Source organism: Metopolophium dirhodum, chromosome 1 (genome assembly GCF_019925205.1).
Source record: "Metopolophium dirhodum isolate CAU chromosome 1, ASM1992520v1, whole genome shotgun sequence".
NCBI lineage: Eukaryota > Metazoa > Arthropoda > Insecta > Hemiptera > Aphididae > Metopolophium > Metopolophium dirhodum.
The window spans coordinates 87,283,899-87,299,459 of record NC_083560.1 but is presented as its reverse complement, the minus strand read 5'-3'; the positions used below and the strand labels follow the sequence as shown (position 1 = coordinate 87,299,459).

Below are 15,561 nucleotides of genomic sequence, written 5' to 3'. Positions count from 1 at the left end.
TGCGCGTCCTTATCATATCAAATGCTCTTGATGTACTAAACTGTACTCGAATGATTTAAATTATAAATGTCTAAATTAATTTTTTGCGCACTTTGAGACTTACCGATTCCTCAACGATTACGACTATTCAGTATTCAGAAATCGTGGGATTCTTCGTGACCCACTGGTTAAAGCATAGAACAATACTGTTAAGAAGTATGCGTTGTTTGTCAACAACATAATGTAATATTCTATCAATCTAATTTTGTTACATTACACTCATTTTCCTAACAGGTTAGGGACTATCTGCCCAAGTTCATGGTTATAAGGTAGTACTATAAGGATATCAGTTGTCTAAAGGATTTATTTAGACGCAAAATCTGTCTGTTTGTAAAATTGTTTAGCCACAGTCAATTATAATCGGTCATATCAATTATGTTCAAAAACGAATTTCGCATCAAATCGAATGCTGCACTAAAAGGCGCGGATCAGTAAGTACCCCATTTATTGCGAAAAGCAGGTTATTGTTGGTATTATTTTAATTAATTTTTGTATTATGATTTTAGAAAAAAACTCAAATCAACCATTTGCAAATGTTTTAACTTAACCAATGAAATGCTGGATGAATTTTTAAATCATAAACAATTGTCACTATTGAAAGTTATAACCTGCACCAATGACATAGTCAAGATTTATTGTGCCCAAGAAGTTGCGTTAGTTTTTGATTTTAAAGGCAAATATTATCCAACATTATTTATGGTTTGGTCATTTCCTCACATAGTCCCCAGATTAATATTACATGAGAATTTCAAATCCAAACTCAGTTCACCATCAGAACTAACTATAAAAGATTTAACTTTTGTAAATAATGATCATACACTAGTCCCGTTGCTTGTTGATCAGTGTGTGAGTATATGTACCAACTCATGTGAAAAAATTGTTGCAATTGGATACTTGATACTTGATGGAAATAGTATAATAAACCATGAAAAGAACAAAGATATCTGTTTAAAAGTGTTACATTATCACAAAGATGAACTTTTTAAATCTAACATATTAAACATTATGCCTGATGTAGTTTTAATGATTGAACGTTCTTTTAAAAATGCTCCTGAATTAAATGATGATATACCAACTCAGTTAGAAGATACCCGAACTGTTACTGAAAAAATGGATGAATTGCTAATGACATGTTCACTAAAAGCATTAAAACATTGTATTAAAAAAGAAATGCTGCCAATTTTAGCTAGTACATTCTATAAGAAATATGTATTGTCATTTTGTCCTGAAGGAATAGAACTTGATATTAAAAAAACTAGTTTTAAAAAGTTAACAACGTTTTTACAGTTATTGGATGTAGAAGGTATAATCAAATTTAATGTTGGTAGTAATGGTATTGCTGAAATAACCCAGGTCATTCATAGTAATAGAAAATTTCAAGAAATAAATATAGAAGAAAATTCTGAGTTGAAAGAAAATGATGATCAATATACACCTCCAGTAAAAGAGATTTATATAGTCACACCAGGATTATATCCTATATTTTCAGAATTTCTTTGTCGGTTTGTTAATATTTTTAAAACTCAATTGATAATATTACTAGTAAACTAATATTTCTAAATAAAACTTTTTTAGGAAAGGAGATGAATTACCATTATCATCTATTCGAAGATATATTACAGAATATATTAAGAAATATGAACTACAAGATAAAACGGACCCTTCGTATGTATTTCTTTCATTTTTATGACCTAAGTCAGTGTCAAATTTAGGGGAAGGGGTTGGTCGAAGGGGACGAATGCCCCCAGCTGCCAAATTTTAACTGTTTTAATGGTGGCCATTATATACAGTGTATTAATTTTTTTTATCTCAAAATATATAACATTTAATAGCATCATTGATTAATCAATGGTTTTATTTTTCTGAGTAATAGGTAATTGTTATTAGCGCTGTTGTATAAAAGAACCATGAGTGATTTTATGTCGAGTACCGTAGCCTTTTATGTAGACTTTTTACGACAGAATGTTGCCCTGGGCACACTATCTGGGAAGATGTCTTCACTTTGTACCCCAAGCAGTGGCGTATTTAGTATTTTTTGTAGGGAGCGGATGACAAGAATTTTAGCTTACAGATTATGATGTAATAATTATAATATAATAATAGTATAATACACATGTATTTAAAGAGCCATGTGGGCAGATTTGTCCTCATATCCGCCTCCGCAAATATGCCCCTGCCCCCAAATAATAAGTGGTAACAGATTATCGTACCAAATCATTTTGAGTTGAATGTGATATGAGTGAAACGACTGATCTACAACCAATGACCATTGACAGGAGTATCTAGTTTATGCACAAACACATAAAAGTCAGTTTTATAGTAATTGAGATTAAAGAGGGAATGTATGAGGTTGTATAGAGTAGTGGGTGAAAATTGGCGGGAGGGGCGGCGATAAAATTATTTCACTGCAAGGAGCATATATTTTAAATGCATCACTGACCTAAGTTAATGATATAATTAATAATAATTTTCCTAATTTTTCAAGATTATTTTAAAATGTTGTGTTGATATTGACATAATACTGTAATAACGTAGAAAAATACGATAAATATAAAAACGACTCCTGTCAATAGTTATATTAAGATAGTAAAATTACACTATTACCTTCCTCCAGGTGTTCGGAGGGCTCTCGAGATTGTGTATTCGAGAATTAGATCAAACACACCGTACAGTATAATTTTATGTAAAAATCACTAATAATGTAATAACTGCAATCAATATAAGATATTATATTAAATGCCTTACCTGATTCGCAGTCGTTTGTGGATAATGTTGTAGGGGTTTTAGGTGACACAAAGTAATACAAATATACAAATTGAAATAAAGAACGCACTAATTATGGCTTATCATAAGAAGTCCAGTTGTCGCTTGTTGAAATCGGTATTGAGATTTGAGTTACTCGGTGGCTGGTGCTCATGCACTGATTTAAGGGGCGACAAAGATATGCTGACCAAAGAGTGGTAGGCGGTTTTATCAAAGGTTTTTGTACTTCCCCTTCTCTTGTCGGTGACAATGGTTTTATTGGGGATAGCCGATTTCTACGAACGACAGTCTGGCCGTTATTTATTATTCTGTAAAGTTTTAGTTTATTTATTATAATGGTGTGTGAGCATATCATTACAATACTATGAATATTTAAAAGATAAAACTATATATTATTTAAATTTAAATGGTTAAATAGTTAGGTATGTAAGGGCGCACCGTCGCTCCTTGGCTTTGGGCGGAATTTTTCTCCGGGCAGAGAACTGTTTGGAGAAAGATGCCGCCATCCTCTGACCGGGGCATAGCAAAAACCTACAAGTGCCCCATTAAAAATTCTGCCAAACACAACACACAAGTGTAAAAACCCTACCGTTACAAACCCTACTACCTACAATCATAAAAACCCCACAATCAGCTAATGGCCATAGTCGCCGTGCTTAAAGATCAATAAAAAAAAAAAAGTTAGGTATGTTTTGTGAATATGAATTTTATTTTTGAATATATAATTGAAAATACGAACAAGTAATGTTATTAATAGTGCCAATATCAATGTATTAGTATAAACTTCATTGAACCATTTTTTTTTCAAGTTCAATAATTGTATTTTAATTTAGATCAACGCTTATTTCTGACAAAATTCTTACGACCAAATCAAACAGTCTTATCTAATGCATTTTTTTTAGATAATACTGATAGAATATTAACCATGGAGCCTTTAAATATAAATTTAATAGACGTTTAAATAAGAAGTATAATGTTCTCATTTATGTGTATATATTGTTTTATTATATCTGGTAACCAAAAACATTTTCAGTAGTTTGAATATATTATTAACTTGTGTATACTGGGATGACAAGTACTATTATTCTTTTTTTATAAAACAATATAATATCTTATATAGTTATATCTAATAAAATATCACATGCTGGCACAATGTTAGTATTTAATGTACTATAATAATTCAAACTATATATTTTCTTATTTTAAATGTTGTTCTTGTATTTTTGTGGCTGCTGCTTAATCTGGAAAAAAAACACCGCCTGATTTCTTCACATTAAGCAATAGCTAATACATTTTATTTTATTTTAGGGTAGTAAATACAAATGATGTCTTAAAAAAAATATTATCTCAAAGAAAAGAAAAATCTTCAATAACCTTCAAAGATTTAATTGAAGAAGTGACAAACATAATGCATCGGACTGAAATATCAGTTCTGAATACTGAAACAAAAAAAAACTTAAAGAAAAAAATTAATAATATTGAAATGACTGTTAATAATCGAAGTGGTAACAAAAAGGTTTGTTTATGAGCATAATAAAATAAACTATGATCCAATATAAATATTAATTTATTTTGCAATATTATTTCAGGTGACTCTAGTTAATAATTTAGAACTATATGGTGTCGATGTTTTAAAATTTAGTAAAGAATGTCAACATGGTGTAGCTGCCAGTACAACTATTAATGATATACCAAATGCACAAAATAGACAAGTCCAAATTCAAGGCTCTCAAGTTCTTTTTGTGTATAAATTATTAACAGGCAAGTTAATAATATTATAAGTGTTTAAATTATATATGTAAAACTATCTGACCCGGTGCTATTGTTTCCCTTAAAAATGCCAACTCTATATGATTCAAACTTTGTTTAACTTGTTATTTAATATTGGGTGTAATGGTGTTCAAAATTTAAAAATGTTCATCGATCATCTTGAATCTCAAAATACTTTATTTATTTAAAGCAGGGGTCGGCAACCTTTTTACCTACACGGGCCATAATTTGTTTCAGTTTTTAATGGAGGGCCGCATACAAAATTAAAATATTAAAAAATATAATTTTAACAAATAATACTAATATATTTACAGATAGCAACAAACATATTATGAATTTAACATTGCAGTTGTGCTTATTAACTAATTTTTAATTAAATACATTAGTAGAGACAATTTAAAAGTTTAAAAATAATTATTAATTAATTCTTGAATGCAATTTAGTATACAAATATTAAGTTACTAGTGTGATTTTTGAGGTTGAATTTTTCCCGCCAAATTATTTATATCCGCTTTTAAATTGGATGTTCATATCCTTAAAACAGCGTTCAAGTGTTCATCGCTTAACCGTGAACAATATTTATTTTTTCGGAATTTAAGTATTGAGAATGTCAGCTCACAAATATATGTGCTACCAAAAGCAGTAATCATTTTTTTAGCAAAACTTTTAATGCCTTTAAAATCTATTTCAGAAAGACTTGAATAAAATATTTTTAGGTCATTACTTTCTTTAAAAGCATTTTTAAGAATATTGTTGTTTTGCAATTCTATGACTTCCATCTGTAAATTAGATTCAACATCGTCAATGTCGACAGAAAAAGGGTTTTGAAACAATTTGATTTTATTCTCTTGTACGTAAAAATCAGAAAATCGTATTGAAAATTCATTTTGTAGGTTTTCTATTATATTTAAAAAATTAATTTTTGTAGTTTCCCAATTTAAAGTTGATTTGGTTGATTCTAATACAGTTTTACAGCATACGAAATGATCCAAGTGCTGTTCATTAATATGTTTGTGTAATAATTTTAATTTCACTTGAAATGATTTTATATTTGAATACATATCTGACAACAATTTGTCTTTACCTTGCAGTTTTGTATTCAGCTCATTTAATAAAGTTGTTTTATCAGTTAAAAATGCCAGATTAAGAACCCACTTTTCATTTGATAATTCTGGTACAATTTTTCCTTTTTCTGACATAAAAATATTTATTTCATTTCGTAAAATAAAAAACCGTTTCAAAACCACACCTCTACTCATCCACCTTACTTCGGAAAAATATATTACATCCCCATATTCAGCATCGCATTCTTCCAAAAATATTTTGAATTGACGATGTGCCAAAGCATTTTTGTGTATGTAGTTAACCGTCGATACTACAATATTCATTACATCTTTCCATGCTAAAACTTTGCAACATAATGCCTCTTGATGTATGATGCAATGAAATATCATAGGTGCTTCATGTCTTTCTTCCACCATTTTCGCATTTATTCTCCCAATTAATCCTTTATTAATTCCACTCATATTTCTACCATCGTCTGTAGTAACACTAACTAGTTTGTTCCAACTTAATCCAAGTTTTTTAAATGTTTTGTCAATTTCGATAAATAAGTCTTCTCCCGTTGTAGTTCCCTTCAAACTACATAATTCAGCTAATTCTTCAGAAATATTGAAATTAAAATCAATTCCTCGAATAAATATTAATAACTGAGCAGTATCACAAACATCAGTACTTTCGTCAGTTGCGATAGAAAAACAATCAAATTTAGAAACTTTTTCTTTCAGTTTGAATATTAAATTTGTTCCTAACTCTTCGGTACGTCTAACACAGGTCCTAGCTGAGAGACTGATGTCTTCAAATTGTTTTTTTTTTTCTCAGGGCATATTTCATTTACAACGGCTAACATACATTTTTTTATAAACTCAGAGTCATTGAATGGACGATTACACTTGGCTATCATTTCAGCAACTACGAAACTAGCTCGTACTCCTGATTCGTTTTGATTATGTTGTAATTTAAAACTATTTTGTTGATTAGTTAATGAACTTTTAAAATTGTTTATTTTAATCTGTTTAAGATCACCAGTGAGTGTCAAATTTTAATTTATGCTCTGTTTCATAGTGACGTTTAACATTATACTCTTTTACAGTTAAAATGGTTTTTTTGCAAATTAAACATAATAGTTTACCTTTATTTTCGATAAAAAAATATAAATCCGTCCATGATTCGTTGAATGTACGATGTTCATCACTAATCTTACGTTTTTTTGACATTGAATTGATAGGTTATTATAAAACAGTTGAAATTTAAACTTCACGTTGGAATGTTTCGAAACGAACTGCACTAAGCCACTAAGGCCATAACCAATACGTATTTGTCATAATCGACGATATATACATTACATAAGATTAGATTACGTTTTCGATCATAGCTTATCTCGCATTGATTAAATATTATTTATATATTTATAACAATTTAAGCTACAAAATTAAAATTTTAAACACCATGAATTATATTTGGAGGGCCTCAGCAAAAAGTTCCGAGGGCCGCGGGTTGCCGGTGCCTGATTTAAAGTATAGGTTTATTTATGTAAAGATTATACTTATTATTTTTTTTTTTAATTACATATGGTAACATTAATAAGATTTATAACTATGTTATACAATAAAGTGAACATTCTTCTCACTGTTGCTTCCCACAGTTTGAATGTTGACCTTCAATTTTATAACTCTATTCTAAATGACTAAGAAGCCATAGGGGCATTGGATGCTCCTGACCTTATATCCAGAATAAAATATTGAGTTTCTGCATACTTCTCTAAGAACCATTCCATATTTATTAGTTAAAGCTCAGTTTTACATTACGCTAGTTCTATGAATTTAATTTTTAACCCAGTCCTGTGGTCCTATTTACTATATATTTTATTTTATTTCATATGATGCTCTACCAATATTTTGTATATCATCATCATTAGCAATATGTAAAAATGTCTGTTAATTAACAAATTATTATTGAAAACCAACTGCAAACTTCCACAAAGAAAAGATTCCATAAAATAAAGTGCAATTTAAACTGATCAGTATTTTTTTCTGTTAAATTAGTCAAATTTCATTTTTATTAATATTGATAATAATATAACTATATATATATATATATATATATATGACTATGATGTATTAAAATAAAACTAAATGAACCTAGTGTTAAATTGTGAATAATTCATAACAAAAAATACACAAATTATCAATTAAATATAAGGTTGAGAAATGGGGCACATGAAATATAATGAAGTTTTATAGTTATTATTATTATCATCAATATTTAAATATATTTAGGCACTGGACAGTAATTATTCTGCTGTGGGACAATGTTAAGACAGCTATACATTTATTGATAAATTAATAATAATATTTATTTAACGCCCCTAAGGCAAATAGTACCTTAAATACAGTAGGTAATGAAATAATAGATAATACTTAAACACTAGTACAAAATATAGCAATAAACAATAAATTTACTTAAATATAATTGATTTTGACAATTAATGCCATGGTAAAAGAAATCAAAATCTTTAATATTATTAGTTCTTTTAATTTATTAACATTCTGTATGGTACAAACTCAATGGCTGTAACTTTGACGATGTTGAGTAATTTAAAAAAAGAACGTTGTTCCTAGAGTTTCACAGATGGCACATTAACATATTATATACCTTTTAATAATTCAGAATTATCTATATATTATTGATAAGATTATAGATAAAACAAATATAAAAAAAATTATTTTAAATAATTAATTGTTAACAAGACAAGATGTAGTATTTAGTACACAATTATTATAATATTTTGCTGATTTTTCATTTTAAATAGTTTAAGTTTAAGCCATTAGTTTGCGGCAAGCAAAAAAATATTAAATATCTAAATTAGACTAATAAATACATAATAGGATTCATAATATAAAAACAATAATATATATTTCCTTTGTAATTACATTTTTAAACATTTAAACTATATTTTTGAGGTATTTTAATAGATATTTTCTAAGTTCTGGACAATACCAAAATTACACATTAAAAGTACCATATATGATCAATTTTGATTTTATAGAAAGTGTAACATGTTATTAGTGGCGCCGAAGTCCAAAATTTTACCTGTGACATTAGACACCAGCATATAAAATGTTGACACCCACCTATTTTTAATAACTACCTTACCATACACCAAATTATAGTTTTTAAGTTGTCTATTAAACAAATTTTCATAAAATAACTATAGAATGACAAAGGTGACCCCCTACCTACTAAAATCATAAGTAAATATATATTTTGGCGCCACTGCATTATTAGTATATATAATGTATATACTATATACCATGTTTAAGTTATAAGTTTTGCAAACATGATCTGACAACTATTTTATAATATTTTGTTTAATAAATGGAGTTATCTCTTTTAATGAAATATATATTATTTTTTTTCAGATCAATATAAAATTCCTGTTAAATTTATAAGAGGACATGAAACTTATATCAAGAAACAAAAAAAATAATTATTTTCTTTTAAATTCAATAAAAAAAAATGTATAAACAACCGTTTTCTTATTAATTTATTTTCTACTTTTAAAACTATGAAATGAGTTATTGATTACTAATAATATTAGTTACCTTTTACTTGTATTATAATAATATTAATTACAATTCTAAAAATAACCAGTCACTATATTTATTAAGCATTAAACATATTATAATGTTAATAATTAAATTATTAAATATATATAATTATTTCTCCTAACACTAAACTTTACCAATAAAAAACAATTTTAAAAGTACTAGGTTCTTCATTTTTTTCTGTTTTCAGTTTATTTTTTTTTTTATATAATTATTATTTATAATTAGTCTGTTATAAAAAAATCAATATTCAAACTACTGTGCCACATTTAGAAAATGGAATAAAACAAATTCAATACGTAGATAACTAACGTAATGAACACATCAAAACAAGTTTCTTACATACTATAGTATTTAGTAAAATAAAGGAAAATTAAATTGGGTTGATGTAATCAGTATAATATATAAATGCATGTACAGGAAATTGTATTGTATTCATCATAATATTATTATGTAATTCATATGTTTGTTTGATAGTTTAATATTATTTTATACACTACCACTTACCAATAGAATTATAACCATGCTAATAACTTTTAAATAAAAAATAAAACTTTAACATAGGTACTTGATTATTTAAAATATATTTTAGACTGTGCGGTGAATCTAAAGAGCAGCAATGAATGTTCTTTTTTGTTTTGTATCTGTCATTACTTATCACTTTTTGGTGAAGAAAAGTGCTTAAATCTTCAACATTTTTCTGATTACTGGTGGGAAATTGGATCTATTTGGTACTTTGTGGGAATGTGGTATTGGGTGGAAGCTAAAATTAAAAATTCTTAATACTTATCAAAGTAGTAGTGGAAAACTAAATAAAATGAAGGAAAAACAGGAGTCTTATTTTAGGTACTCAATACCGGTTTTTGACAAAATTATTTTTGTAATTCTTGGAAGTAGGTACTGGAAATTGTTATTAAATATATGACATATATATTTATAGACATAATATAAGTTTAATAACTTGCAGCCCTTTTTATGTTGTTTGTTATAAACTATTACTACATTCTATTTTTCTCTATCGATTTATGTTGATAACATTTTTCTGAGTCAACTTAATACTTGGTTCCTCTCAAAGATTTTTTAATTAACCTAAACTAAAATAATTATTTATTAAAAATAAATTTTAATTTCTCTTCAAAATTAAAACTATTATATTTATTTATATTATATTATGGACTGTCTAAAATTATCAGAACATATTTTTTGTATCACTAGATAGGTAGTATATACTGTCATTGTAAATTTATACTGTGGTGTAAATAAGAATAAAGTAAATAAATTGACAACAAAGATTATTATTATCAAAAATGAGTCAATTAATGAAAAAAATTAATTTTAGTTACCTACCTATTTAAGTTTAGGCAACATTTAGAATGTTAAGCTACAGGTAGTTAATAAACAATATATTTAACGTTTAAAGTTAATGTTTTATTTTTCTATATTATATTCTTTAAAACGATAATGGGCCTCACTATAAATGCTCATGAGTGAACAATTTGAAATACAAATTCATTTTAAATATAAGTTGTGTAAAAAATTATTTAAAGTAGGTACAATAATTAAGAAAAACAATAGTTTGTAAATTGAGGTACTAGAGGCAAGATAGCCCTATTGGGGAAACAGATTAACAAAACGTGCTCGGGTGGAAACAATTTGAACCTTCCAATTCGGGATGTATAGATATAGTTTTATATTGGTTATTTTACTTTTTATAATAAATGAATTCTGGTATCGAAACTTTATACGCTTTTATAGCTAACTGCATACGTTGGTAAGTACAATTATTTCTACTAATATTTTCAAATAGACTTCACTTAAAGCAAAATATATGCGAAATGTCGGGAAAATACATACAATCTCCCGACTCGAGTCCCGGCTCCACGTAGGGGGGAACCCGCCTAACCATCAGTAGTCAGTACGATAGGCGTCGACAGCTCTCCCAGTGTCTTCCCAATTCAAAAAAAATTATCATGGAACATTATTATGCATTTAGTGTATCTAGATACAAGATACATGTATCAAATATACATGATACCTTTGTATTTCCAATTTAATTTTATTAACTATTACATTTTATAATTATTTTACTGACAGTTACACAGACACAGCCACACACAAGACAGAACGAAAAACATTGTACAACTATGCAAATAGTAATTACACTGTAATTTATTGCTTATCTGTACTTTTAATTTAATTTTTATATTATGTGGAAAGACCTACACGGTGGCACTCATATCTAGGGTGTGGATTCATATTTTATGAAAACGAAAATTTCAGCTTAGTGCTTATCTGTGTGACTGTAAATAGATATTATAGATAGCCGGTAATTTAATTTAATTTAATGTTTTTCAATTTATCTTACAAGTTATAACATCGTATGGTACATTTTTTCATTATCGTTCATTTCGGCTCGATTGTGCCTGATCAATTTTTCGTAAAAATACAATGCGCGACGAAATTATATACCACAATACAATATTAATAATAGGTACCTACACACACAAAAAAATTACCACAATATTGTTACATTTATTTGAGTTTTCCTTCAAATCGAATTCAATTTTCTTGATACTATTCAGTAAAAATGTTTATAGTAATAGAATCTTGAATCTTTTGGCAAAAAAAGATACTTGTCACATGATACTAGTATAAAATGTATCATAATAGGTACTTGATACTTCAAAATTATGTATCATGATACTATACAAGATCTTTAATACTGCCCATTGCCCAACCCTACCCTGCTTACAAGTTTACAACCACTATTTTTCACTTAAGTGGTTGATTGTAATATGCCAGAAACCTTTGCTGGTGTGTACTCAAAAACTTCTCAAAAATGTCATGGCGATCTGGTGAATAGTGTAGCCGTGTAGGAAATAGGAATGCATAAAGGACAAACAGACATTGTCTTACATTTGCTTTTAAAATATATAATACTGATTAAAAATTGGTGTATTTACTGCATGTTTGATTTTATTTTAATTCTGCACCAAATATGAAAGTAATGATATTAATCAAAATGTTATCTAGGTATTCAAAACCCAAAAGGCCCGAAAATAATTTAATTGTTTTTAATAATCCCTTACGATTTTTTACCGCTTTGTCTCATTTTATTGGTCGTTAAATTAGGTATGTTGGTATACCCACTCAAGTCCAAAATACAATACCAATTATTCATTAGAGGTACATTATTAAGGGCGTCGTTCAAAATCGCAGACTTCCCATTTATAACTGCGCATTTACACCGTTCAATAGCGCACACATTTTGTCTATTGTTAAAGATGGACATTTGGAATGTCGATAATATTCAAAATCATGCACGTTTGATTGACAATTAAAAATTAAACATTCATTGATATTAAATAAATCGTTGTAAAAATAACTTAATACATAAGATATTATAATTTTAATATTAACTTAAAATATATTTTATTAATAATTAATTCAATATAAAATATAATGAAAAAAGGTGGGCGTCACTCTGCTGTACAGTGGGTTACAAGTTGGTCACTGTAATGGATGGCGTTAAATTTGAAATCAATGATATAATAATATCATTGTATAAGAAAAACGATTCTGAGCGAAGACTGACAGTCAGCCTAGGGTATTACTAAGTAATAAGTATATTTGATGATATTATTGTGAATAAAGTAATTTATATATAACATATTTATTATTTATATGTGGAACCTTGTTTTGAATTTTCAATCATTAGCTATAAAATTTGAAAATTGTATACGTTTTTAACTACAAAATCATTATTAAACTTTGAATTTGATACATTTTGTCAAAATTTAAATGCTTGTAAAAAAAAATTGTGCCAATGTATTTTTAGTATTTTTCAACTGATATGGTAACAATATAGCAAGAGCAATGTATTAAATTTTCAAACTTTTTGACCAAATAAATACAATTTTATTGATATTTAAAGAAATAAAAACTAAAAAATTAAAAATTGAAAATTTCATTAAACTCAAAACGAACAAAATTTTTTCAAGTATAGGAATTGATAAAATAAATATATAGTGTAAATTTCAAGTATCCTTAGACTATGGTAATTCGTTTTTAAATTCCAGCAAAATAAGAAAATTGCTACTTGAGAAATCGAGTGAATATCCAATGTTGTAAACATTTTAACTTCAAATGTTCATAAAAATTTAATTTGACTTTTAGGTAGACAAACTTATGAGGAGTCTAGAATTAAATTTTAAAATCTTAGATTTAAAAATCTATATTATATATATAATATTATGAATTTCTAACTCAAAATAATTTGTACATTTTCGTCATTTTGTCAAAATTTAAACTTTAAATGCTTTTAAAAAAAATTGTGACTATGTATTTTTATATTTTTTAATGGCCATTGTAACAATATATTAGAAGTCTTGTATTAATTTTTCAAGCTTTTTGACCCAACAAATAAAATTGTATTTCATATATGGAGTTAAAAATCTTATTTCGACTACTTACGTCTTACCGTGTACAGACACAAAAATAAATTTAAAAAAACACACATCATTGTAAAATCAAAACATTCCTCCAGTTCGCGTGTTCAGCTTATCTGTCACACAAGCAATGACAAACACTATAAATTGAAGGTACGTAAAAATATTATTATGTAACAAACTTCAAACAAATTCAAAACCATGAGTATCATAGTAAAATCGCCCCTTAGAATAGGGGACCCTGTAACACTCTCAAACACAAACCCAAGAAATCAAACACTATCAACAATTAAAAAACCACAACATTAAAGACCAATACACTCCAAAAAACAAATAGTATTAACCAAAACATTAATCCCAATCCACCGCCAAACAACAAAAAAACTCCACACCAACCAACCCAAAAATAGACTAAATAAAACAAATACATTCACGAAAATTGCATCTAAAAATGCGTGTCTAAAAAAAGAACAAGCCCTAATCATCGAGATCACTGACAACATTCAACAACAAGGTTATATTTTTAACGAAAATACGAAATAACGAAACCAGAAAATATTATTTTTATCTTCCGTATATTTAAATTTTGCATATTACTGTCCAGTGTCAAACTGGTCGAAAAAGTACTTAACCAACCATAGCAAATCGAAATCAACAACATTCCAATCAAAGTAAGAAAATATTTTAATCCCGACAAAAGAATAATAATATCTAACGTGTGTCCGACAATCCCACACGACGTAATCGAAAAGGAAGTCATAAATATAGGTGCAATACCAACCAGTCAAATCGTATCTCTTAGAGCAGGCATCTCGAAAGAAGGATCCATCCACATACTAAATTTTCGACGCCAATTATACATAAAGGCCGAAGACGTCAACAAAATACCAAGTTATAAAACACTACTTATAAAACACGAAAATATCAATCACAAAATTTTCTTCACAGACTCCTTAACTTGCTACAGATGCAAAAAAATGGTCATACTTCATCAAGCTGTACACAAAACATGAACAAATTTATACCTCTAAATTTTACCTAATTAAGACGCTGGAAGCAAATGAAAAATAAAATACAACAAAAAATCCTAACCAAGAAGAAAATCCCGAAATAAATTACACACAAGAAACACATCTGATAAACCAAACTAACAATAGAGAAACAGTCCACACAGATATATCAATTAGTGAAGGCCCCTACGAATCTACATCCAATTCAACTAAATTAATGGCCGTAGATAACAACAAAGAAGATAACGAACGAGCAACCGAAATATCATAAACACACGGCGACCGAGTAATTAAAAAATATAAAATAAACTCAAGATCGAACTCCCGGGACAACGAAAACACAGATAGCACACTAGAAGTCACAACACCAGTTTTCAACGAAAAGAACCAACTACCGATAACCCACGTCACTTTCAAAGTTTCAAAGCGATAATCAAAAATGCACAAGGAAAAGCAGACATAAGAAAATTATGTGTTCAATAGTCAATACAACATTGAACCAATTATTCTTATAAATATTATAGAACTATGTCACCCTTACTGGCCTTACTTAAAAAACTCTTCACGTTCCATCAAAACTAGGTTTACAAAATTATCAAACTCACTACCCTTCTATTATAGAAGAAATACAATAAAATAAAAAATCGAATCAAAAACAAATAAATCTGTCTGGACAATAATTATTACTCAAAATCCTGGGACACGACGAAGATGCGAACAACAAAAAAAAAAATTTTTTTAAAAATGTCTGATTTGTACAAACTTATTTAGCCAAATATCTATATAATAATACTGTTTAAAAAAAAAATGTAATCCCACGCTAATAACCTTTGTCGTTGAAGCGTTTATTGTCTATTGATCAAT

General features: G+C 27.8%; 1 protein-coding gene across 1 annotated transcript; it reads left to right on the top strand.

The window, feature by feature from the left end:
- Positions 1–11: 11 nt before the first annotated feature.
- LOC132933639 (eukaryotic translation initiation factor 2D) lies at positions 12–10,520 on the top strand. Its single transcript, XM_060999905.1, has 7 exons — positions 12–195; positions 274–470; positions 546–1,541; positions 1,615–1,704; positions 4,111–4,318; positions 4,392–4,563; positions 9,054–10,520. The coding sequence occupies exons 2-7, from the start codon at positions 415–417 to the stop codon at positions 9,119–9,121; spliced, it is 1,590 nt and encodes a 529-aa protein (XP_060855888.1). The 5' UTR covers positions 12–195; positions 274–414; the 3' UTR covers positions 9,122–10,520.
- The last annotated feature ends 5,041 nt before the right edge of the window (positions 10,521–15,561 follow it).